The sequence below is a fragment of the Synchiropus splendidus genome, chromosome 4 (assembly GCF_027744825.2).
Source record: "Synchiropus splendidus isolate RoL2022-P1 chromosome 4, RoL_Sspl_1.0, whole genome shotgun sequence".
In the NCBI taxonomy this organism is placed as follows: domain Eukaryota; kingdom Metazoa; phylum Chordata; class Actinopteri; order Syngnathiformes; family Callionymidae; genus Synchiropus; species Synchiropus splendidus.
The window spans coordinates 26,489,876-26,513,676 of NC_071337.1; the positions used below are offsets into that span (position 1 = coordinate 26,489,876).

Sequence of the window (23,801 nt, forward strand, 5' to 3'; positions counted from 1 at the left end):
GAAACAGTAGGGCCGGACTATCGGAACTTAAGGGCCCGTCATGCATGAATCACTTGTGCTTTTGAGTGCACATGAAATTTGTGAAATCTGCACAAACTTGAGCGGCAGAGAGATGTAGTCTTCACACCAAGTCACAGTCCCAGCGACAATCAATAAGTGCCGAGTCAGAACTCATGTCCACATTTCTGTCCAATTGGCTGACACATTTTTCGATGGCGACGATTGGTCACTGAGCTGAAGCCCTTTGTTGACGACGTTGTTGCCGTCCACATCGAGGCAGCGAATAAATGGCAAGCCTTCTGCTCCATGAGCATCTGTGTCAGACAATGGGGGCCTAGAAGAGCAGCGAGAGGAACCACAGGCACGTCAACTCCTTAAATCACTGTGGCATGAGACTTCCAGGAAGCTCGGCTATGGTTCTGACTTATTTTACCTGGACTCTTGAGCCAACTTCTGGAATCATCATTACGTTCTGATTGATGGAGAGCTGATATTTCCACAAATGCATTTCCCTGCACTTGGGAATCATTTTTTTTCCCCTCTCCTTGACATTGAAGCCTTTTCTTTCCGCTCCCCACCTGCGGGCTCGGGTCAGAATCTAGTGAACCCTGCACGGCTCAGGCTTGGCTGCCGACTGAGAACTGGACAATGACCTGATTGCAGTGCATTTGTCCAGCGTCCAACAATCAGAGGCAAATGTAGCTGTCACACCTGCTCACTGCCTCGTCCACATCTGACTCCATTGCTTTTTTTTTCTGTTGACTGATGGATCTCCAAGTGTTCCTGCAGGCACGGCTGCTGATGTAACCCGGTCCAACTCTTTTGATGAGCTCGTTCATGCCTGTTATGGGCTGACATTAAAGAATCGGAGGGAAAGTTGGAAGACCTTCAAAGTTATTATTGCTATTGTTCATCTGTAAGCCAGGAGAGCAGTAAAGCCCAGAGCCAACCAGTCACAACCACGGTGATGTGTTTGCTTTGGTGAGGTTTCCAGATCAATTTTTCAGCTTCATAATAATAGGTTCGTTCAGCCATTCACAAGTCATTATTGCATGTCGATGAGTGATACCTTCTCTACAAGTGTTTGACTTGGGTTAGAATGGCTTAGAAATGTATTGTTCGCTCATGTAGTTTCATTCACATCCACTTCACACACCACTTATTCCTGTATCAGTGATGAGGGCCTGGGGCACAGGCACTCTACAGTCGATAATAGACCTGGGCAAAGTGAGGCCCAGGGGCCATGTCCTGCCCTGTGCCTGTATTCATTTTGTCAACATGAAGTTGGAACATGGGGTGGGCAGCTGGGGGGGGACATGACTACTCACTGGTTGTGAAGAGCCCAAAACAAAAGAAGGGACAGAGCTTTAATTTGATGGGAAAACTTAACAAAATATACAGCAAAGTCAAATGAAAAAGACAAAAATCACACCATAAACTAAGAATTTCAAAAATGTCAAGTCAGATCAGTAATAAATTGCAATAAAATAAATGTAAAAGTCGGTAAATGATCAATTTTATAGTTCTACTCTGACTTCAGGAGGCCGCAAGAATAAGTGTCTTTGAAGCTGAGTAGACGTTTTTGTCCGTTTGTGGACGTTTTGAGTTCCTCTTGCTATGTAAAACACTGTTTTTTAGTGTATCATATCAATTCACTGTAATCTAAATACACTTAATCTGATATCCCCTGTCTTTGTTCTGTTTATTTATTATATTTTTCAATTATGTTGACCTTCCACAATTTGTAGTCCACTATTTCTAATAACAATTTGTCTTTCATGAACTGCTGTTTGACCATTATAAATAATAACACCACTGACCCTTTGGTCAGGGAAAAATGAAAAGGAATATCTGGATACAGTGGCTTACAGAAACACATCTGATAATATTGTAAAAAATAAAACCCAAACAAACCTGACAATCAATCAAGAGGAATCTCTGTCCATAACACGACTGGACGTTCACGGACGCAGATGTGTTGACCAGGTGAATGTCAGATTCAGGACATGCTGGCTCCCTGTCTGGGCAGCTCCCCCTCCCCCTCTGACGTTCTCCCTCATTTTTCTGAAGCGTTCGACTGTAACTGAAACAAGTCCAAACCTGATGTTTCAGAATAAAAACTCTAGCTTCCTGGCATTGAGGGCTGGGTTCTGAGCGAAGATTCTTTCGAAATGACACTTGGCATGCTTGGAATTCCTCTTGTCCTTACATCATTTAGCCTATATTTCTTCTCCCCTAAGCTGCTGTCCTCTATGTAATTAACCAATCTGTCAGTCAGTGAGCATGTCACTCGTGGCATGATGAGGTGTGTTCTGGTGTAGCAGATAACGCTGGTGCGTGCCTGTGTGTGTTTGGGGCGGTGAATTATTGACACCTACAGTTGTATAACCGCTTGTTGGAGCCTTTTGTTCTTCTTCATAGTCAAAGAACATTCAGGTCAAAGACCCAAATCAAAGACCGTTTTTTTTTTTTTTTTTAATGACTCCCTCTGCTGTGACCTTTTTGTTAAATTGGGTGGCGGTAATGGGTCAATAAATTATATGATGAACAGCTTTACATTATGTCATAATCACTTAAAGAAGAAAGGGAAATGTACAAACACAAGGATTTGAAACATGGAATAAAACAATTCCAGTCATATTTAAAAGAGAAAACTTAATGCAAATGTTTTATACCAAGTTAAAGTGGATTCTATCACAATTATATTCAAAAACTGAACAGGAAAAAGACAGAAAAGAGCTGGCTGTGGTTCTAAGGTGTGTCACAGCAATGGCTTACATTTCAGTGAGGTTTTTATTTCAGCAACAATAGCGTCGGTTAAGTACCGCGTGTAGGTTAACAGGCAGGACATCTTTTGTGTGTTTCCCAGTAAATCGGGAGTGGTGAACACACATGTGCTGGGGAGATTGGAATCTGGATGGTATCTGTGTTGATATGTGAAAATCAAATGTATATTTTGTGATAGAACTACTACAACAATCATATCATTAATCATGTCCATAACTTAATATCAATATCATCAATCATTTTAACTTGCTATTTTTAGATACAGCAGAGTGCAGAAGCAGATGAAAGTGTATCTAAATGATCAATTCTAGCTTAAGTTGTCGACTTTACTTTGTTTGACCATGAAAACTCAACACATATGATAAGTGCATCGGTTGGATATCGAGAGAAAAGTAGCAATAATGAATGGAACTGTATCACATACTCAATATTGTGATTCCATTCTAAGAGCGGACAATACCATAAAGAAGTAAATGTATGTAGTGTATATTGGAAATATTTCATAACACAACAGATAAGTGTTTCAGGAGACCTGCCACCTCCGACCAGTAGGTGGCAGCGGATATGGATGACAATAAATGGTCCGTGACGTATTTCCGCTCGGCGGTAAAGCGTGTTGCAGACGCAGAACAAACGCAACACGGACGAACAGCGAAATATCAAAGAAACTTGAATAACTCTCTTGTGTTTCTACAACCACAGAATGGTAAGTATGAACTGCGATACACTCAGATCGTGGAAGTCTTTGGTTTACTTTAATGGCGAGGTAATAGCACGTTGTTAGCATTTAGCTCCCCATTCATTACTTTGACTAACGAACATCCACTGTTTGGATTATATTAGAGGCGATTCATTACTGCATCAGCTCCTTGGTTATCATCAGGCATCGACAGAAAGATTCTGTGGCGCTTTTTACGCCCAGCTCTTGATGTAATTTGAATAATGAAACAGCAGTGCACACACGGACGTTACACAAAACAACAAGCCTTTCTCATCTGTTATGCATTTGCTACGTTTTATGGAAATATCATAATGTAGTTGTGGTGTTTTAATCCGTTTTCCCGTTTATTTTCAGAGTTTACCACTGAATCCAAAGCCTTTCCTGAACGGCCTGACAGGCAAACCAGTGATGGTGAAGCTGAAGTGGGGTATGGAGTACAAGGGTTACCTGGTGTCTGTGGACGGATACATGAATATGCAGGTATAACATAAGGATGTCCGCTTACGTTTGTTGTGAGTGGCATCAACAAACAGTCACAAGGTGAATTGTGTAATCATACCTGTGTATCATTGGATTCAACTATGAAAGAAACATTTTCTTATACATTTTTCATTTTATTGTCCATGGGCTCACTATGACTTTATGTGTCTAACAAGCCATTTTTATTTGAATTAAAACTGTTAGTGTTTCTAGTATGTTGGGCCTATATACTTTTAAAAACTGTAAATCTTATTTTCTTTTCTGTGAACAGTTGATAGTATTAACCACATTCGACACTGCTGATTTAATATATTAGTATTTCAATTGTGTGTATCTAAATTGGCTTATTTGTTATTTGCAGTTGGCAAACACAGAGGAGTATGTGGATGGTGCATTGTCAGGTCACCTTGGTGAGCTGCTAATCAGGTATGCCGACATGTGAAACACATTAAAGTTAATGTGGGGCTGAGGGTTCATGTTGTCAGGGGGTGACGTTAGAATTGCAAGAGACATTTTTCCACTGCTAATGTAGTAAATACTTATTGACCTGTTCCTTTCCTGCAGGTGTAATAACGTTTTGTACATCAGAGGGGTAGAAGAAGAAGAGGAAGACGGAGAAATGAGGGAGTGAAGATGAACGCTGTTTGTGTACTTTTTTTTGTGTTTTCACCATGTGAAACTCGGATATCTGAGTTTAGATTCTTATCAAGCTGTATCATTGTTTTTTTTCTACATTACGAGACCAATTATTTGACTTTGTAATACAGACGCAAACGTATTGTAGTGTTTCTTAAAAATCTGCTTTCAATTCTGTTTACTTATAAAAATGAAATAAAAAGAAATGGTGTTTTGAATTGTGAAATAATCTCCTTGAAATATTACCAAACTGTAAATCTTGCATTTCAGTTTACTCAATAACTTCCCCCAAATGTATGATGTCACCACTGTATTTGGAAATGTGTGTCACAACAAGATATTTGGCATGGCGAGGTCGTTTCAGTCTAGACCCTCTACCCTCAATTCCATTTGTTTAAAACGTTCAGAAAAAAACTCATTTGGCTAGCTTTTGTGAAACATTATGGTAGCAGTGGCATAGCATTAGCAAAGACTTTGATCAGAATACATCACTTATACAACAAACACAATATTTTTATTTTCTCATAAGAGTGCTTACGTTTAAATACAGTGCATACGTTGGTTGTAATTTTCCTGTTGGCTTGAGCTCCAAAAGTACATTTCTATTTTATTTTCTAAGAATCACATCAATATTCAACCCTTTTTCAACTTGAAAATTAAGTCATTCTTCAATACTACAGTATCTATTAACTATTTTTAACAGATTTTTTTTTTCTTACTTCCAGCAGACAAACATGAGTTCAATTCTGGTTAACTATTTGACAGGGTTCCTTGTAAGCGAACGTCCTCCCTCATGAATATTAACCAAGTGGACTCGCCCCCTACTGCACTTTCAACTCGCTTGGACAAATATTTGCACCATTTGGTGCCGATGATCACAGGAGAGTTTTGGAACAAGTGCAACTCCTGGTCATCAAGAATGTCCAGCTCTTACAAGCTTCTCGTCAAAAATGCAAAACAGGTGGTTCTGGTCTGCAATAATGCAGAGAAATACCTGACTAAAAGTGGGATGCAGAATCTGTGCGTCATTGAAAATGGCAGCGTCGTGATTGACAGGTAGGTGACTCTTCTTGAGATTCATGTGAGACAAAGATTTTGACATTATGTCGGAAGTTTAGGAAATAATTGAAGGAAAGATTCATGCAGCGTTTTGTTTGAAAAGCAGCATTCACATGAAACGACACTTAAGTCGATGACGAGCAACCAGAGACGGGATCTACAACCATAATTCAAAACTTTAGCATGAATATTCTTCGGTACTTTTCGAGGCACTCCTGCGTCATCTGCAGCTTGAACCAAATCCACAACATTTTCTGGGTATTTAGCGCCTCCTTGCGTTATAATACCTTCATACACCCAGTTACTTTTTTAGGTTTACTAATCATTACTAAGCAGTAAGTGTTTTCTTAACTGATTCCAAACGTCTTAACGTTTTAAACGCCATACACAGAAACGGGTTGATAAGAGCGGTGGGACCCTCAGACGCTATTTCCGGTCAGTATCCAGACGCGTCTTTCGACCAAGTGATTGACGCTACAGGGATGTGTGTCCTGCCAGGTAAGAACAACAGTTTGACGACAAACATCACCGCCTTTACTGAATGTATTAAAGATATGTATGTTTGCTCCAGGTTTAGTTGATGCACACACTCATCCGGTTTGGGCTGGTGACAGAGTGCACGAGTTTGCAATGAAGGTATGTCTTCAATGAATACTGCTTTTAGGATGAAGTTGGCTTCTCATAAGGATACAATTAATGCCCATCCTGTAACTTAATATCGAGTAAAAAGCATGTCTTGCATACATCAGTCTGTCAGAAACAGTTACCTTAATCCGATAATCTAATCTGCTCATTCATTTGGCGGTGGTTTACATGTACAAGAATTGCTACTTCAGAAAGACATTTCCCTGCTGCTTTCGTTGCAGTTGGCAGGTGCCACTTACATGGAAGTGCACCAGGCTGGTGGAGGGATCCACTTCACGGTGGAACACACTCGAGCTGCAGCGGTGTCCCAGCTGATGTCCTCTCTGAGCAGCAGGTTAGCTCGAATGCTGCGGGCTGGAAGCACCCTGGTGGAGTGTAAGAGCGGCTACGGTCTGGAGCTGGAGACGGAGCTGAAGATGCTGGAGGTGATCGACAAGGCCAGGGAACTCTTACCCATCAACATCTCCTCCACCTACTGTGGTGCACACGCCGTGCCCAAGTATGTCCCTTCAGGTCGGTGAAGCGCCTGGTGGTGGTCTGGCTCTCATCTTTCCGTCTGACTCAGAGGGAAGACTGTTGCCGAGGCCACGGCGGACATCCTGCAGGTCCAGCTGCCAAAGCTTCGGGAGAAGATCACAGCTGGAACTCTGTGTGTGGATAACATTGACGTCTTCTGTGAGCATGGGGTTTTCGACATCAGCTCCACCCGCCAGATTCTGCAATCTGGGAAAGATATGGGCCTCCACATCAACTTCCACGGAGACGAGCTGCACCCCATGAACTCTGCTCAGGTCAACATTCCTCCATCCAACATTTCAGGCCCACATAAATGTACACTCAAACACAACAGCACTGTTTGTCTGCTGTCTCGTGGCTAGTGCAAGTATGAATTAGATCATGATCAAAATATGTAAAATCATATGTAAACAAGATTAGAAAATAATCTCTTGACAGCCATAAAGGGACAGTTATGCTGACCCTGGACTTCACCCATGCTTTGTCACACTGCCACTTCTGGTATTTTCATGTGATGTTCTGTTGTTTGTGCAGTTGGGAGCTGAGCTTGGAGCTTTAGCCATCAGTCACTTGGAGGAAGTCACAGATGAAGGAATTACTGCGATGGCAAAATCTAAAACTGCAGCGGTTCTTCTGCCAACAACTGCTTACATTCTGCGGTATGTTCTCCCTATGTGCTTAATACTCTTCAGTACAGTGTACAAAACGTTTGATGTGTGTGTGTGTGTGTACAGGCTCCCGCAGCCTCGAGCCAGAGACATGTTAGAGGCTGGAGTCATCGTGGCCCTCGGCAGTGACTTCAACCCAAATGCGTATTGCTGTTCCATGGTGAATAAACCGAGCCTAAACTAGTGAGACGCACCTCCTTTTCTAAGTTTCACCTCCTCCTCCATGTTCCTACTCAGCCAATTGTCATGCACCTGGCCTGTGTCAACATGAAAATGTCCATGTCTGAGGCTCTGGCTGCAGCCACCATCAACGCTGCCTACGCCCTCGGACGCTCCCACACCCATGGTTCCCTGGAGGTCGACAAACACGGCGACCTGCTGGTCATTAACGCCACACGGTAAACAACACAAGCAAAGAGGACACAGTATTGTTCTGCGATTGGCAACATATATTCTTAATGTAGAAAATGTGTAGATCTAAAATGAACACTGAAACACTTACAAAATTACATAAAAATGCAAAAGTTTTAACAAAAAGACAAACATGACAATCATGTAATGTGTTGTCTACACAACAAAAACAATGAAACAGTCACGTTCTTCACTGATCTCATGTAGTTATTATGTCTGTAGTTATGTTGAAATTTATCAGAGAGATTTATGAAATGAATCACCAACTTCGCGATTTCATTTCGATATCAAATTATATAAACATGCTACATCTGAATTCCAATACGGCACGAATAAACATGGGTTTAATCAAACAATAATTCAGCTGTTAGAGTGCTTAAGGTTTTTTTTTTCTTCAATAGTTAGCATACTTTTGTGTGCAATCCACGATCAGCACACGAATCTAGTTAATTCAGTGTCAAAACTTTGAAAATAAAAATACATTCAAACCATATACTATCACACAGCCGCTAATCCACGAGAAACACATTGTGTCAATGGAATGCTTGCGTATTTTCTCATTTATTTTAGCAGGAAGTTCCACAACAAAGTAAAAGCATTACGAAAAAAAGTTTCACTTTTTTGGCAACCCCACAAGGAAACGTGATTTTTTTTCTTTGACACAATTACCCTGTAAGCATTTTTGTTGCAGTTGTAATTGTATAGTTACCTTTAAAACAAGGCTGATTGCTATCTTATTTGTTTACTTCTAAAAACAGCTTCAATAAAAAAAAGAAAGGGAGAGCCTTTTAAAACTCGAATCCTAAAACCCTCCCCAATATACAAATTATTAAACACACTGTTTTCAGTGGAGGCAGATTTTTTTTCTTTTCTTACTTGTTTATTCTTTATTTATTTTAGAGGAAGTGTCCCTTCAAAATAAGTTGAGACAGATAGGCAGCCATCCTTGAAGACTATTCTAAATGTTGTGATATATAAGATATATTTGTTCTCAAATAGTGTGTATGACTTTACAATGGCTTCACAGTGCTGCAAGATGCTGGAGCCTGTCTTAAGCTACTTCTGGCGAGAGGCGTGGGTCATCATAGGACATATTGACAACAACAGAGTTCACCACTGCTGTCCTCACAATTGACATTGATTTCCAACATTTCAATGTCTGTCCAGATGGGAGCACCTGATCTACCAGTTGGGAGGACATCAGGAGCTCATCCGCTACGTGATCATCAAAGGGAATATTGTTCACCAAAATGACACTGTGCTATCATTATAAGAAACAGGATTTTGTGCTGCCTGAAAACTACTTTGTCACAGGTGTTTCTCTCAGTATTGACATGCCACTATTTAAAGAGTGGATCACTCACCTGAAAGTGCTGATGAATACAGAGTCAGAATAAAATGGTGTTTGTTGTGGCTATCATCTAACAGATCAGACAACAGATCAATGCACTGAAGAAACACTCAGAGAAGAGAAAATACAAGATAAGTGACACCGTGTGACAACCAAAATAACCTCAGCTATAAAGACCACCAACACATAATGTTAGTCATTGCTCATCTCCTGTTCACCAACAAAATTCTGAATTGAAATACAGAATGATGTTACGTTTTTTACACTTGAAAAAACAGTATTTTATTACTTCTAAACTACACTATGTTACCAGTACGTACTTACTCACCTGACTTGACTCACACACTGATGTTGGTGGTGAAGGCCTGGCTCTCAGTCTCCGCTCTAATTCATCCCAAAGGTGTTCTATTGCGCAGGCCAGTCAAGTTCATCCACACCAGACTCTGTCATCCGTGTCTTTATGGACCGTGCTTTGTGCACTGCCGCACAGTCATGTTGGAAAAGGAAGGGGCTGCTCCAAACTGTTCCCACCAGGTTGGGAACATGGAATTGTCCAACATGCTGAAGCATTCAAAGTTCCTTTCACTGAAACTCAGGGGCCCACCCCACACCATCATTCCTCCTCCACCAAATTTCTGGGCAACCTCCAAACCCAGACTGGTCCATCAGATTGCCAGATGGAAAATCGTGATTCATCTCTATAGTCCAGTGGCAGCTGCTTCACACCACTGCACCCGGCGCTTTGCATGGCACGTGGTGATGTATGGCTTGGATGCAGCTGCTCTCCCATCTGAAGGCCACATGAAGTTTGGAGCTCCGTAGCAACTGACTGTGCAGAAAGTGGACGACGTCTTTGCACTATGTGCCTCAGCATCTGCTGACCCCTCTCTCTCAGTATACATGGCCGACCACTTGGTGGCCGAGTTGCTGTTGTACCCAAACTCCTCCATGTTCTTATAATAATGTTGACCGTCGAATATTTAGGAGGGAGGGAATTTCAGCACTGGATTTGTTGCACAGGCGGTGTCCTATGACAGTTCCACTCTGGAATTCACTGAGCTCTTGAGAGCAGCTCATTCTTTCACAAATGTTTGTCAGAACAGTCAGTTACAGTGCACCTGTGGCCAGGACAGGTGAATAGGACTCCTGATTCGGATCATATGGATCATGGGAGAGCAAATACTTTTGGTCATATAGTCTAAACACTAGCATTGAGATCTGTAGCATTAAATATAGATGTGGGCCATACTTTAGAGAACATATATTAAATATTTATATATTAAGCTTATTACTATCTTATTAACAGCTAGTTAATGATCAGTAATTTAGTGACCATTCCAGGGAAGAATATAGTCCGACTTAACAAGATGCAGATCCATACTTTTTTATGAATAATTTCAGTCTGACATGTTGCTAATACACATTTGAATAAGTAATTTATCTAATACACTTTCCCTAATCATAAGTCTAACCAGAATTTGGTTCTAGATGAGCTATGAGTTTGGGAATAATTCTCTATTAAGAAGTTTGAAAAAACACCCACAAAACACACATACACAGATTCAAAGGCTCAGCGTTGAAATACAAACACAACCATAACAGGAGTGATTTGGAAAAAAAGTCCTTCAACTTCCAAATACTTTATTCTTTTGAGTCTATGAGACCAAATGTCACTACTATTCAGCATACAAATATTGTGTGAAAAAAAAGACAATTTTAGCATCAGAACATTTCATCAAGTGGTGCACACAAAAGCGGCTCCTAAAAAAATAACTCAATGTGCTTGGGGTTGGTACAATTCATATATATATTATTTAGGCACGAAACTTCTTCCCTGCTCGATGGATCTGCTGGTAGAGAGTCATGGAGAAAGCCATCCCCAGAAGCTGAAACACACCGGCAGCTCTGATTAGGTGGAGCTTGAGTTTAACTCGTGACCAGAGCCTCACCTGTATCACCAGCACACACATGGCGATGGTTCCTAACAGGTGTTTGTTGTCGTCCAGCCACTCCTCCACTTTCTCATAGCAACCCTGGAAACACAAACCCTTTAGCTGGGAGGAAGGATGGAAATTCATCCTTACTCGTGCACAAGAACTGTCAACAACTTCATCCATCTTCTTACTCGTGGAATTATTGGAGGTGCAGCATGTTCCATCAGGTGTCACCACAGCAAGTCAGACCTCTCTAGTCACACTTGTCCTCATTTACCACAGCCATTAACCCCAGTGACTGTCTACGTTGTCTCTTTGGATCTGCTATCTCCATCACTAACATTTCTCAGTCCACTCCATCTCCATCTGGCTTCACTTGGCCTCCTAACTTCTCCAGGGACTTCCTATGCTTGTTGTAAGATGATTCAAGACGTCAAAACTCACTCGTGTCCAGAATGTATTGGAGGCGTTGCGTCCACAGTCATGGAAAACGTGCTGACAGCAGCGATCTGGAACCACTTGGAGAGCCGAGTACCAGTCGTGGTAGCTCATCACGCCACAACAGTGCCACTAGTTGCAGAGAACATTGCCATTTAATAGTTTGATATTTACGTGCACTTGATGAAAGGAATTGTCTGTAGCACACCTCTCCCTGGATGGTGTCCCAGGCGTCCGTCAATCCTGCATTCTGGTCCGTGTTGTACAGAACCAGACCTTCCTTCAAGTCTCGCCTTGCATTTTCGCTCACCTGGTGAATAATGTGTGGTTGGATGGGTCACGATTACTATCATTTAGCCAGTGACTTCATCATTCGTCTTTTTACCTTGTCTGTGTAGACGAAGAACAAAATGAGGAGGATTAACTCAGCCAAGAGGATGACCAACAGGACGATGAAAAACTGAAAAAAAAAACAAACAAAAAGAGTTAATCTGACTGTTTAAAAGAAGGTGCATGATGGGTAGATAGCTCACGCTCAGCAGAAGACACTTGTTCTCCTTGATGGCTCCAAGACAACCCAGGAAGCCTGTCACCATGACGACCGTCCCAAGCGTGATGATGAGGTTGGCAGCCGAGAGTGAGGGGAAGGAGGGCGACAGAGTGGCAAAGCTCCCCTGGGACACAGACAGCCACACGCCCACCCCCAACAACCCACATCCACCCAGCTGCAGATTGGAATCACAAACTTTAATTAGACCATTACTAAACATTTATAGGAACATCTGGAGAACATGTTACGTGTGTGTGTGCGCGGGGTGGTTGTAATTACCCAGAAAAGCAAGTTGAAGAGGAAGAGCATGTATTTAACACAGCAGATGCAACCGCGAGCCATGGCTGCCGAGACACACACTGAAAACAAACATAAAAACATGTGGAACTAAAATGCCATAAATCACCAAGTGCAACTTTAAAAGCAGGAAACTTCTTTCTTCTTGAGATTAAATCGTCTTCTTCTTCTCACACATTAACTTGGGATGACGCCATACTGACAGTAAACACTTAGTCACGCAACAACAACAAGCTGACGGACTCACCACTTCAACCAGATGGAGAATTGAGGAGTTGTGTTGACAGTCTGTGGCACAAAAACAACAAATATGCTGCTGCGTCAAACACAGTTTATAAAGTATTTCTGACACATTAGATTATGTTACGCGGCGTCCATGAAAGACTATTTTAGTTGTATTATTTTTTCACAGCAGGTAAGTTAAGAGATAGTCAACACTTTATCTTCTTAAGGGAAGGATACAAGTTCTGTCACGTTGTAATTGTCACAAGATGATTTCAAGTTATTTGGTCAAATCAAGCGCAATCTATAAACGTGTAATAATTAACCTCGATAAATATTTGCTTGTTTTGAACAAAGGTAAGGGGGAGATACAAATTGTGTCATGTTGCTTTAGTTAGAATGAATGAATGTCCATTTAAATTTCCTCTAACACACCTTGCATGACAAATTATACGACATCAGTATGACCATTATAACACAGTGTCATTATTGTGACATTACATACAATTCATAAATGTCGATTCTTGAATTATGCAGAGATTCAAAGGGCGGAACGAGAAAAACCATTTCATTTCTCCCTTTTCTCTGGAGCACTGGTTGTGTGTTGCTTGTGTTTGTGAGGTCCACATTGTGTGTTACTACCAGTCTGTTTTGTTTTGCTGTCAGTCAGTTACTTGTGATCTTTCAGCCTCTTCTCTCATGTAATCTAGTAAAGTTTCGGTGTTCCCCTCAATTCAAGAGCTATTATCAAGGATTTATTTCAACGAGTCATGGTATCAAGGCAACACCAAGGTGGACCCAGCAGACACCGATGGACCTGGCGTCACCTTAACATACTGAAGAATTAGCCTCTATATTTGATACCTGGCCTCGGATAAGTAGCGGAACATGGACGGATAGGAATTTGTTGGCTTAGTGTTTGCGACATTACATTTTCGACACCATTCACCAATATAAAACTAATATACTAGTAAAGCCTTATTTACAGTGAGGTTGGTTGGCGAAATAAAAATGCATTTAAATGTGCACATATCAATCTGGCTGTGACGTCACTTGTCTGAACTCCAGGCAACTATTGTGCGTGATTTCTCGTGTAAAACGACAACAAAACAAAAACAACTCGATCAGTATTTCTTTTAAAAACGCTTGATTATACATTGATAACGCGAACAAAAGGACAGAATCGTCCTGAAAGCGGTTCCCGGCCGCTCGGGCCACGCACCCGTGTGCTCGCTTACAGACTGCGGAGAGACAGAAAATGGAGATAGTTTCGTACCGTCTCTACCAGCGGCTGCTCCTCATCCCGATAAACTCCGATCGTTCGGTTGAGTACGCCCGCATTCAGCTGAAACGAAGATGGAAAGTCGGACTTTTTAAAGTGTTTGAAGTTTAGTCGCAGGCAGGAGGAGGCGAAGAGGAGGAGATTTCCACTGGACGGGGCGGAGCGTTAAGAGGGATGAGGCCGCTGTGGAGGCGTGGCTGTCGGGATGAAGCGCTGCGGTAGCAGCTCCGTGGAAACTGTCGACTTTTACTAGTCACAATCGGAACGAAGAGAAAGACGGCCAAATGTCGCTAGCATTGGATTTTTAATAGAGCGAGTCAAAAAAAAAAATCTGTGCCCAGTTTTGTTTCTATGAAAACACTCAAATTATAATGAAACGAACGTCACCAATATAACTGAAAATGATCATGGAATACATCACTCCATTAACAGAATGTCCTCCAGTTATGGTAGTGAAATCAAGATAGTTAAGATCACAGTGTTCTAGCAGCCCACAAAAGGATCTCATGAAAAAAATAAAGATGATTCCACCCTGGATTGGTGTTACTGTAAAAATGAATGGCTATTTAAACAGCATTTTTTGCACAAGATCTTTAAAAAGGTGATTGGATGACAAGGTTGCTACCAGAAGATGCTTGAAAACCAATGACCAAGTTCAGCTAGATTCATTTTAAAGACAAATGCAACTTTAATAAAAGTGTGTGACACAGACCAAAATGCACAAATCCATAACATAAAAGAAAAAAAAAATTGAAAACTTACAAAAGACGTTAAAAAGCATTGTCCCCATTTCCTGCCTACATGGGTTTCAAGAGAAGGCCTTGTCTGTGTTGTCTAGTGGTGAGCAAAGTCATTGTCCAGCATCTCTTGCTTCCCACTGGCAAATCCCAAACAAAAAACAGGGGCTGCCTGAGTGAACCCTTCAGGAAGGGATGGGGGCAGTTCGTAGAAGCTTTTGCCCCATAGCTTCATCTTCTTAGCTCGGCACTCCATCTATCCCAGGACCCACTCATCAGACTGGGAGTGGGAGCTGTTCAGCTGTACTGACTCACTGCTGTCTCCGTCTTCATGCTGAAAAAGATAGATCAGTAGGCAAATGCTTGTTGTTATGTTACAGGCCAAAGTTGTAGGTACACAAAAAGACACATTCTGTTTTGATGAAAACCTCACAACTTTAAGTCAAGATTTGAGTTCTTCTGCTAACTGTTTGTCTAACAACTAACAACTTCACAGCATCTTAAGGATCACCATCTATTACTCTGTGGCAGCTACTGAGAACTAGTGCAGTAGTTCAGTCACCAGTCTCAACAAATGGCCAACATATTAGCTGCAGCCCACCCTCATATATTTCCCCTTCACTGCTCAATATGGAGGGTCTAGATCAGAAATGGACTTGGTGCTCACATAAAAGCTAAACAAAGCTTTTGGTTGGTTTTCATCTGGACATCACAATAATGATGTTGGCTTTCGCACAAAACCAGGAAAGTCTACAAACTTGTTTTGTCTTGTTTTTGTCATGTAACATTTTTCTCTCATTGTATAACTGGACATCACAAAGTGTACTGACGTGACCACGTGTGGCAGGGGAGTGTGTTCTATTTTTAAGTGGCACCTTGTTGGCGATGGCTCTCAGCTTCCCGAGCAGTGACGGCTTCTGGGTGTAGACAACGTCGTCGTCCATTTCTTCTCCTTCTGCTAGACCACAGCTGTCCGCAGCTGGTAGCTCACACTCTTTATTCGCAGATATCAGGCGAGAATATTTGTACTCCAACCTGAAGGAACCAAAGGAGCGTCATTGTCAGAGAGGTGTGTTCACGAAACAAGATAGATGCAGCTCATGGTCGCTTTTTGATTATTACTACAACAAACTAAGAGGCTAAAACACAGGATTGTGGCAAATTGTTTATTTAAAGTCAGCGTACTTTTACTGTCCAAGACCTAGAATGACCCTGGTGATTATATTTAGCCTGGAGGTAAAATACTCTTCCAGCTCTTACCTCCTGTTTTTCTTCCAGAAATAGAAGGTCAGTGACACGAGAAACAGAGCCACTAAAGTGCCACCACTGATGCCTAGTTTCAGCCACAGAGCGATGGTCTCACAGTGGGCGGAGCTTCTATGAGGCAGGGGGACGCCACGGATGCAAATCTTTGGCTCATTCCACACATAAAGTGTCTCCTAGGAAAACAGCCATCAGTAAAAGATAATTCTAAGTTTTGTTCCACTCATCACTTTTCGTCGTCGTCGTATGTGTGATTACAATGGCACCTAAAGGTGAAAAAATGAAGGTATACCTGCAGTCCACCTTTGCACGCTCCCTCTATCTGGTGGTAGTCGTCTTCGGTGCAGAGTGGACAGGCACTGGAACTTTCCCACAGGAAGTGGAACAAGCAGCCGTTACACGTCCCTGCAGGACAGGAGCTGCACACATTCAACAACAATTAGGTCCAAACAATGGGAATTATAAAGAACAAGGTTAAAATGGGCAAACTCTCTCACTTTATGATGTACAAGGACATTTCTAGATTTGCACACACAAGTCCAGTTTTTGGATGATCTGAGCGTTACTTATGTACTTTCTTATCTGAATGACAAACTGTCAGACCAGTGACTGATGTATAAAGTCAGTCTAATACAATCTCATCCTCTTATATCACATAGTAGTGCGGACGTTTGGGACATGATTCTGCCTTGCGTAAGCAGCAGCTAGTTGAGAGGACCGCTCTTGTGAGTTGTCATCATTGTTATTGCTGCCAGAGCAGGAGAAATTGTATGGTGTGTGACAGGTTGCAAACCTACGTGGGCACAGAGATCTCTCCTCGCTCAGACTTCTTAGCGTTACAGCGAACTGTGATGACTGTGCTGCGACCCTGTTCGCAGGATGCTGTTGCCTGAGTTGACCTGAGAGACAACCAGTCAGGATTGGTTTTCAAGGAAACATAAATAACACTGTTGCCCTCTTGTCTGTACCTATAGAAGAAGTTGATGTCAGCAACATCCTTTCTGTCTTTCGGGAATAACCCCGGCTCTGCATCAATACCGTCTAGGATTGAGTCGACTGTTGCTCCTGTGGAGGGAAAAGAGCTTCAGTGCGCGTCAACTTTGAGGATAATAATGGCAGACGAAGCAGTACCGAGGAAAACGTCTGCAACGCTGATGGATTGGGAAGAGACGGACGAGAAGCCCCGCCCATATGCAGGAATGATGGTTGATTGGCAGATAAAGCTGTCTACGTGGTTGAGAAGATGAGCAGCATCACTTTGCTTGTCTTTATTGGAAATGTCAGTGACGTTATCAGTGCAGACCGCCACTCTCTTTCCCTGTGGAACAAACAAAAGCCTGACGTGATTTAAATCAGTTGCTATGGTGACAGACGTGCCAATGCCAGGACTTCAATTAACGCATTCTTGTTAAATCCATGTTGAATTTTGCATCTCACCTCATGGCCACACAGGCTGATGTTGAAAAGATGAAGATATTTTGTGCCTTTTGAGGTGAAACTGGGTCCAATGGTGAGTGAGGCTACATCACTCAAAGCGCTGAGATCAAAGGACAACGTCCGGTTGTTCTCAGCGTACGAGAATGTGCAGTCACTGTAGCAGCGGGAATGTTCCTGGAAGAATTGGCTCTATTAGGAGATTATCCAAAATATCTCTTCATGGCGAGAGGCGCTACCTTGTTGCCAATGCTTCCAGGTCCACAGGGTACACAAGCGTCCTGGCCGTAGGTGTGTCGCCCTGCCAGGTGAGTGTTGGGAGGACACTCCAGGCAGCGGTTAGTGGACTGGTCGATGTAGAATCCAGCAGGACACGGGACGCAAGAGGAGCCAGCCCGTTGGGAATTCTGGGGTACAAGGGCACAGGCGCGACAGGAAGCGGCAACGCCATCCAGGACGTTTGTGACACTGATGGAGTACAGCTTCACCACATCGCTGACGAACTGACGCACCTGCAGCAAACAGATGTTGTTGCACATGAAGCTTGATTTCTGTCATGTATTTATGCATTTGTGATCAATAATATTTTAGTGAAGTTACTTCTATCTACAATTATTTTAGGTTTTTCAATGTACACAGGGCTACAACTAGAAGCTTTTTACAATCAAAGGTGTCGGGTCACTTACGTCCAGTGCGTGGTTAGTCCTCTGAAAAGCCCATTTGAAAGTGACCGATGAGTTTCCCGTCAGACTGTGTACGAAAGATTGTCTCCCCTTGGAACCTTCCCAGGCCTCCACGACTGTCGTAGTTTTACTGTTCAGATCCTGGTATTTGAAAGTGTCAAGTTCAATTGTTGCATATTTCAACAAAAACAACTGGTTCACACACAAAACAAACACACCATCATGAAGTAGAGTTCGCAGTCAGCAGAGCAGATGGTTTCAAACACAAATGTGATCTGGCCAAACTCATTTCCAGTCATTCCTGACAGCGAGGCCGGGACCCTGGGGGAGAAGGATTTATACATGACTCCTCCAATGCACACCAGTGAATGTGATGCTCGGTGACACAAGTTGTCGTGAAAGTCTCCGGCGTAAAAAAGCACACACTCACTTGAAACCAGGAACATGCAGGCTGAGGACAAGATAGTCGTTATCAGAAGCGCCTGCTCCGCTTCGGATGTGGTCGCTGGCAACTTCCCATCCTGAAAATCAGTAGGACAAACACTCAAATCAGTTTGTGTCATGAGGCTTCATCGCCGTTACTGTTATGTGATTTCCACATGCATTAGTAATAACTCTTGCCATTCATGTTGTCACACTTGGAGTTTCCAACGTTGAAGCAGGACGTCGACATGTGTGGTGGCAGCACGTTCCACCATTTGTACTCATAACCCAACACTGGTTCAGTGCCAGCGGGACATGGGGTACAAGCTGGGAAAACCAGGTCACACACAGTTCAGACTCACATCAGAATTTAATGAATTATATGGATGGGTTCGTGCAGAAAAAAAAACACTGTTCAAAGCGAAGGAACACTTTGAATGAAATTGAAACTAAACAAGGGAACTGCGGACCATAGTGACTAGTTTAACTCAATTTGATGATTCATCACATTGGATCGGGACATAAAAGGGGTATGAAATCTGTTAATGTCCGTCATTGGCTGGGCGGGAATGTTTACCGTAGGTGCCGTCTGAGTGTGACCCAGGAGGACATGGCGTGCAGGAGGAGTCCTTGCTGTTGAAGTATCCGGGGTTACAAGGTGGGCAGTCCTCCCTTTGTCCTGAAGCAGGCAGCTGCACCGCGCCGGTGACGTTCTCAAGGCAGATCTTTGGCTCCATCCACTGATACAAAACCTGGGTCTATAAAGTTCACCAGGAGAAAAAAAACAACTTTTGAGAAACAATTTAATTTCCATTTCATTTCCTTCCTGTCTACGCCCACAATAATTGTTTCTACCAAGGTATACTTATTTTCTGTATTACCAGGCATGCCAAGGACGAGGAAGCACTCCGATATGTACTGGTGTAGATGTCTCTGTCAAAGTGCCGACATGGCGACATTTGACCACTTTCATCTCACTGACCTTCCCGTCGCTGTCACAGGCTGAATGTATCTGGAAGTAGTCGTTCTCCGAGCATGGCGGTCTCACCTTACACTCCGCCCAGCCCTCCTCTGAGATTAGAAGACAAAGAGTGAAAGATACAGAGGACCACATCTGTGGACGATGAGCACTTATAGTATCATAATGATATCATATATAATGACTATCAATCGCTCCGTCCATAAATTAGAAACCTGAATACAGTCCATCTGGTTGAGTTAAGGCTTTGACTACAGACAGAAAGCAGAAGGGTATTTTTGCGTACGTGAGTACTGGTTTTCAGGGCAAGCGGTGCAGGAGGAGGCCCCTTTGGTGGAGAAGGTGTCGGTGGGACAGGGCTGACAGGACGAAGCACCGGGAGAGGGACTGAACCACCCGGGTCGGCACGGAAAACACTCAGATGTGTAGGCTACACCTTTGAGGAGAGAGACCCGCTTGGTTTAAATATTGCAACTGCACCAAACGTGTGGCTGTTTACCATCAACTTGAATGTTCCGCAGCAGCACAGGTTTGACCTTCTTCCCACCCACCAGGATACCAGTGGTGGTCCAGTACATGACGTTCGTCCCGGACTTCAGATTGACCTGCATCACGCAGCACCACGTGAGACACACTCCAGAATCACTGTATACGAGAACACACTCACCGTGTGAGTGTTCCATTCCCCATCATTGGTGCCCTTAATCCACCTCTGCTCATCAGTCTGAGCCATCTCCTGGCACTGCTCATTCTGAACCTGGACACACCACAGATAGACATTTGGACTCACAATCCAACACTTCCAGCTTTGCATAAAAATAATCTGAATATTTCTCCTCAACCAAAATAGAGTTTGACTGTGTGAAAGTTTAAAAGTACTTGAGAAAAGGTGGTCTTAAATACAAATAATATTAGATTATAGTTCAAGAAATGAGATTTTATTCTGAATTTAAAAGACATCCATGTTATTGACATTGAAAAACTTACAAAGAACTCGAAGAAGATGTTGTTGTCTGGATACTGGTAGGTGAAGGAGACATAACCCTGTTTCTCCAGATGGACGGCGTAGACCAGTGACACTGTGCACTCATCGCGGTTCGATTCCAGATACAATCCCTGGGGCGTCCACGATGAGCTGTGACACAAAAAAAAATCAAATGAATAGTTCACTAAACTCAACTCAACTCATCTTTGCAGACCTGGTGCGAACAAACCTGTTGCAGGCCTGAACACGATCTCCAGACGGCCTCGGGTCCAGGTAAGTGGCGATGGTGGTGAAGCTGGCAGGAATGGCATCCCATTGGTCAAAACGGAGGCCGCTGCCCAGCGAGTATGAGCCGGCAGAACACGGTGTACACTGCTGCGTGGACATCTCTAAGTACTTGCCAGCTGGACAGGAAAACGCTGCAACAGCAGAGGGATTTTATTAGACAAACGCTGATGATCTAAATGTACAGCTAAAGCTGACTCACAGCAGTCGGTTCCTCTGCTTGGTGGTGGAAGATCTCCACAGGAACCAGGACTGACTGGTATGGAGACTCTCCATCTTGACCCAGTACTGTCACATTCTGTATATTGGTAGTAGTAATCCGTCTGCAAAAAAACACACGCAAAAAATATGATGCTTTCGAACATATGAAGAGACGTTGATTCATAGAGCCTCTGTTATGTCAGGACTTATTAATGCTCAGTGACTTATAAAAAGCAAACATGGGCTGTTCAATAAAGAACATTTCAACTGTAGTGGGGGGAGGGCCTGACAGCGTTGGAGCGGTGACCGACCATGATCACCACGGTAACAGTGCACAAGAACTAATGGACTATAGAGAACAGCAGGAAAGGTCAATTTACACAATCAATTTCTGGATGGCAACAGCTGAGATTTGGATGAGTCGGTCATAAATGCTTGCTTCTGATTATTGATCAGTAAAATGCAATAATTTACAGAAATAAATTGTACTTTTTTTAATTGTTGCTTGACAGCAACAGACAGAAAATGACATCAGCTCCTTTTACCATAATCATTTTGCTCAAATGAAAATGCCAAAAAGTTGCACTCAGACCTTTTAGTGCAGATGCAGTTCAAAACATAAACATTATTTTTTAACTTCTGTTTAAAAAAAACTAGTTCCTACAAAGATCAGTGACGACTGTGTGGAGGGTGTATTGTATGTGTAGCACACTCAAGACAGGTGCTTGGTTGACAGCTAAGAGAAGAAAGTCATTACAAAGGGATAAGGGCACATCACAAAACTGTTTTTGTCTGCATCCTTTCAGCTGTTGTCAGGCCACTGAGCTAATCGTTGCTGCCGACTCGACACTTAAGCTAACTGTGATTCATGGATGGATGGACCACAAGATGTTTGTTTTCAGGAGTGCGGTCGGTGAGCTTGTGTGCGTGACAAATGAAACGCGGCTCCTCCTGAAACACCAACCCTGAATTGTGAATGGCAGCGGCATCTTCATTAACATGTATCGTAGCAACAGAGAGGACGACCGCCTTGTGTCTCTGTGTAAACACCAAGCTGCCGTCTGTCACCGTCACAGGGAAAAGGTGAGACTGCTAGAGAGACAAGTCACTCACAGCAGTCGTCATGGTGACAGAAGGGGGAGCAGGGATGAAATGGAAGAGATTAGAAGACAAAAAGAAATATTCATATCCAAATCACAGCGTTGTCAACAGTGATATTGAGTCTGTTTGTCAAAGCAGCTGTTGAAACTCTTCTCTGAACATCAGTCAAGTCCTAACGGGATTGTAGTGTTCACGAGTAAAAGGAGTGGTCTTTCTCCTCAAATAGGATGCAGCTTGCACCCAAGCAGGTCGGGGTTGACATTATGCCCAGCTGCAAGTTTCTTCCTCCAACTTTAAGTGGAACAAATGTTCCATTTGAGTACTTTCACTTCAATGATACGCCAACTTGTTTGAAGTGGAATTGTCCCTTACTACAATTCCATTCCTTCAAAACATGCCTAAAATTATTGGTTCTGACACTTTAGGCCTGAGAGACTTGAACAGCACCCAGGCAATAGACATTGTATTCCCACAAATGTAGGGCAAATATCACCAATGACAGTATAAAGTGGCACGCATCCACTGCTCTTCTGAAGGCCAATGCAGCCTGCTGCCCAGCAGTAATCCTCAGCCGTCAGCTCTGTGAGAAAGAGGATGGTGGAGGGAAGAAGGCCAGCAGACACTCCTTCATCTTGTACTCGAGTGTGTGTCGACATGATCGCATCTTAATCCGATCAAGCGCCGTAAAAAGTATCGCTTGTTCTCTTCACACATCGGTGACGGACACTTTGTGCGCATGCGTTTCTTGGTCCGTCACACTGTAATATTTAATCTAACATTAAAATGATCCAATATATGCAATGGCATCGTAAGATATTTTGAAGACGACCATTTGCTTTTAAAACCAATATTAATTCAATGCGGGCTCACATCGACGCACGGCCGCAGGTTCCCGTCCGTGGACGCAGGTACATGAGCGCAGATGACGAGCAGGAGACAGCGGGGGATCCAGGAGCTCCACGCCGGCTGCAGCAACCTCATGTCGGACTATGACCGCTGCCTGGAGCCGGAGAATGGAACCAGGCTAGGCGAGTGTGGATGTGCAAACGCCTTCATTGATACGTGCGGCTGCCTGATTTTTATCCTCGCCAACCACGACACCTCCCGCAGAGGAGAGGATCAACATCCGGTTTTCAAAATAAAAACTTCAGTTATCGTAAATAAAGTAAAATATGTATTTCAATAGCATTACAGTTTATTTAATTACCATACTGTACATCACAGGACCCCTGTGGTATGCATCTAATTTTCCAACATTTTTTCATCAAGTCATATTGCTTGTTGATATTGTACACGTGCATTTAGAAACCAATTTGTGCGTGTTTCAAGTAACTAATAATGTTTACAAGATGTTTTTTTTGAATGATGAAAAGGAATGTTTTCATTCCTGTATATCAAAGCTCTGAATGGGACGTACATATTTATTGAATTGAATTACAACTGAGGAAAATAAAATAAAGACATTTAGGCTAAAAAGTGAACAACAGAATAAAATCGCCTTTACGATATTTAAAGATTAGAGGTATTTGTTACGGATAAAGCGAAATTAATGAAATATTTGTAAAACGATAGCTCCGCTAAAACAATCACAGATTTTGTGTATATGTGGATTATTAATACCAAACCTTAAAATAGAGCAAGAGCGAGCACAAGACATGTTAATCTTTTAGGACGGCATATTTACTTAATTTACCAAAACAGCTCACATTAGCC

General features: G+C 42.7%; 4 protein-coding genes across 4 annotated transcripts; 2 read left to right on the forward strand and 2 right to left on the reverse strand.

Moving 5' to 3' along the window:
* The first annotated feature begins 3,353 nt into the window (after window positions 1-3,353).
* snrpf (small nuclear ribonucleoprotein polypeptide F) lies at window positions 3,354-4,842 on the forward strand. The gene is made up of 4 exons (XM_053863283.1): window positions 3,354-3,493; window positions 3,863-3,988; window positions 4,350-4,414; window positions 4,553-4,842. The coding sequence occupies exons 1-4, from the start codon at window positions 3,491-3,493 to the stop codon at window positions 4,617-4,619; spliced, it is 261 nt and encodes an 86-aa protein (XP_053719258.1). The 5' UTR covers window positions 3,354-3,490; the 3' UTR covers window positions 4,620-4,842.
* A 647-nt stretch (window positions 4,843-5,489) lies between these two features.
* amdhd1 (amidohydrolase domain containing 1) lies at window positions 5,490-9,332 on the forward strand. The gene is made up of 9 exons (XM_053863398.1): window positions 5,490-5,680; window positions 6,075-6,181; window positions 6,255-6,319; window positions 6,550-6,827; window positions 6,894-7,119; window positions 7,379-7,503; window positions 7,579-7,672; window positions 7,750-7,910; window positions 9,091-9,332. Exons 1-9 carry the CDS (start codon window positions 5,496-5,498, stop codon window positions 9,194-9,196), a joined length of 1,347 nt encoding a protein of 448 aa, XP_053719373.1. The 5' UTR covers window positions 5,490-5,495; the 3' UTR covers window positions 9,197-9,332.
* Window positions 9,333-10,881: 1,549 nt separating this feature from the next.
* On the reverse strand, window positions 10,882-14,147 carry LOC128757441 (tetraspanin-9). The gene is made up of 9 exons (XM_053862741.1): window positions 13,992-14,147; window positions 12,741-12,781; window positions 12,476-12,555; window positions 12,180-12,371; window positions 12,032-12,106; window positions 11,855-11,956; window positions 11,653-11,778; window positions 11,224-11,307; window positions 10,882-11,160 (listed from the first exon to the last, which is right to left on the reverse strand). The coding sequence occupies exons 3-9, from the start codon at window positions 12,536-12,538 to the stop codon at window positions 11,089-11,091; spliced, it is 714 nt and encodes a 237-aa protein (XP_053718716.1). The 5' UTR covers window positions 12,539-12,555; window positions 12,741-12,781; window positions 13,992-14,147; the 3' UTR covers window positions 10,882-11,088.
* A 252-nt stretch (window positions 14,148-14,399) lies between these two features.
* Window positions 14,400-23,184, reverse strand: LOC128758009 (endosome/lysosome-associated apoptosis and autophagy regulator family member 2-like). Its single transcript, XM_053863739.1, has 22 exons — window positions 22,959-23,184; window positions 20,989-21,109; window positions 20,731-20,920; window positions 20,504-20,651; window positions 20,184-20,273; window positions 20,016-20,121; window positions 19,803-19,952; window positions 19,520-19,608; window positions 19,115-19,295; window positions 18,736-18,864; window positions 18,545-18,635; window positions 18,333-18,435; window positions 18,118-18,255; window positions 17,671-17,943; window positions 17,435-17,608; window positions 17,129-17,315; window positions 16,966-17,062; window positions 16,795-16,896; window positions 16,290-16,416; window positions 15,995-16,173; window positions 15,610-15,769; window positions 14,400-15,068 (listed from the first exon to the last, which is right to left on the reverse strand). The coding sequence occupies exons 1-22, from the start codon at window positions 23,067-23,069 to the stop codon at window positions 14,991-14,993; spliced, it is 3,024 nt and encodes a 1,007-aa protein (XP_053719714.1). The 5' UTR covers window positions 23,070-23,184; the 3' UTR covers window positions 14,400-14,990.
* Window positions 23,185-23,801: the final 617 nt, after the last annotated feature.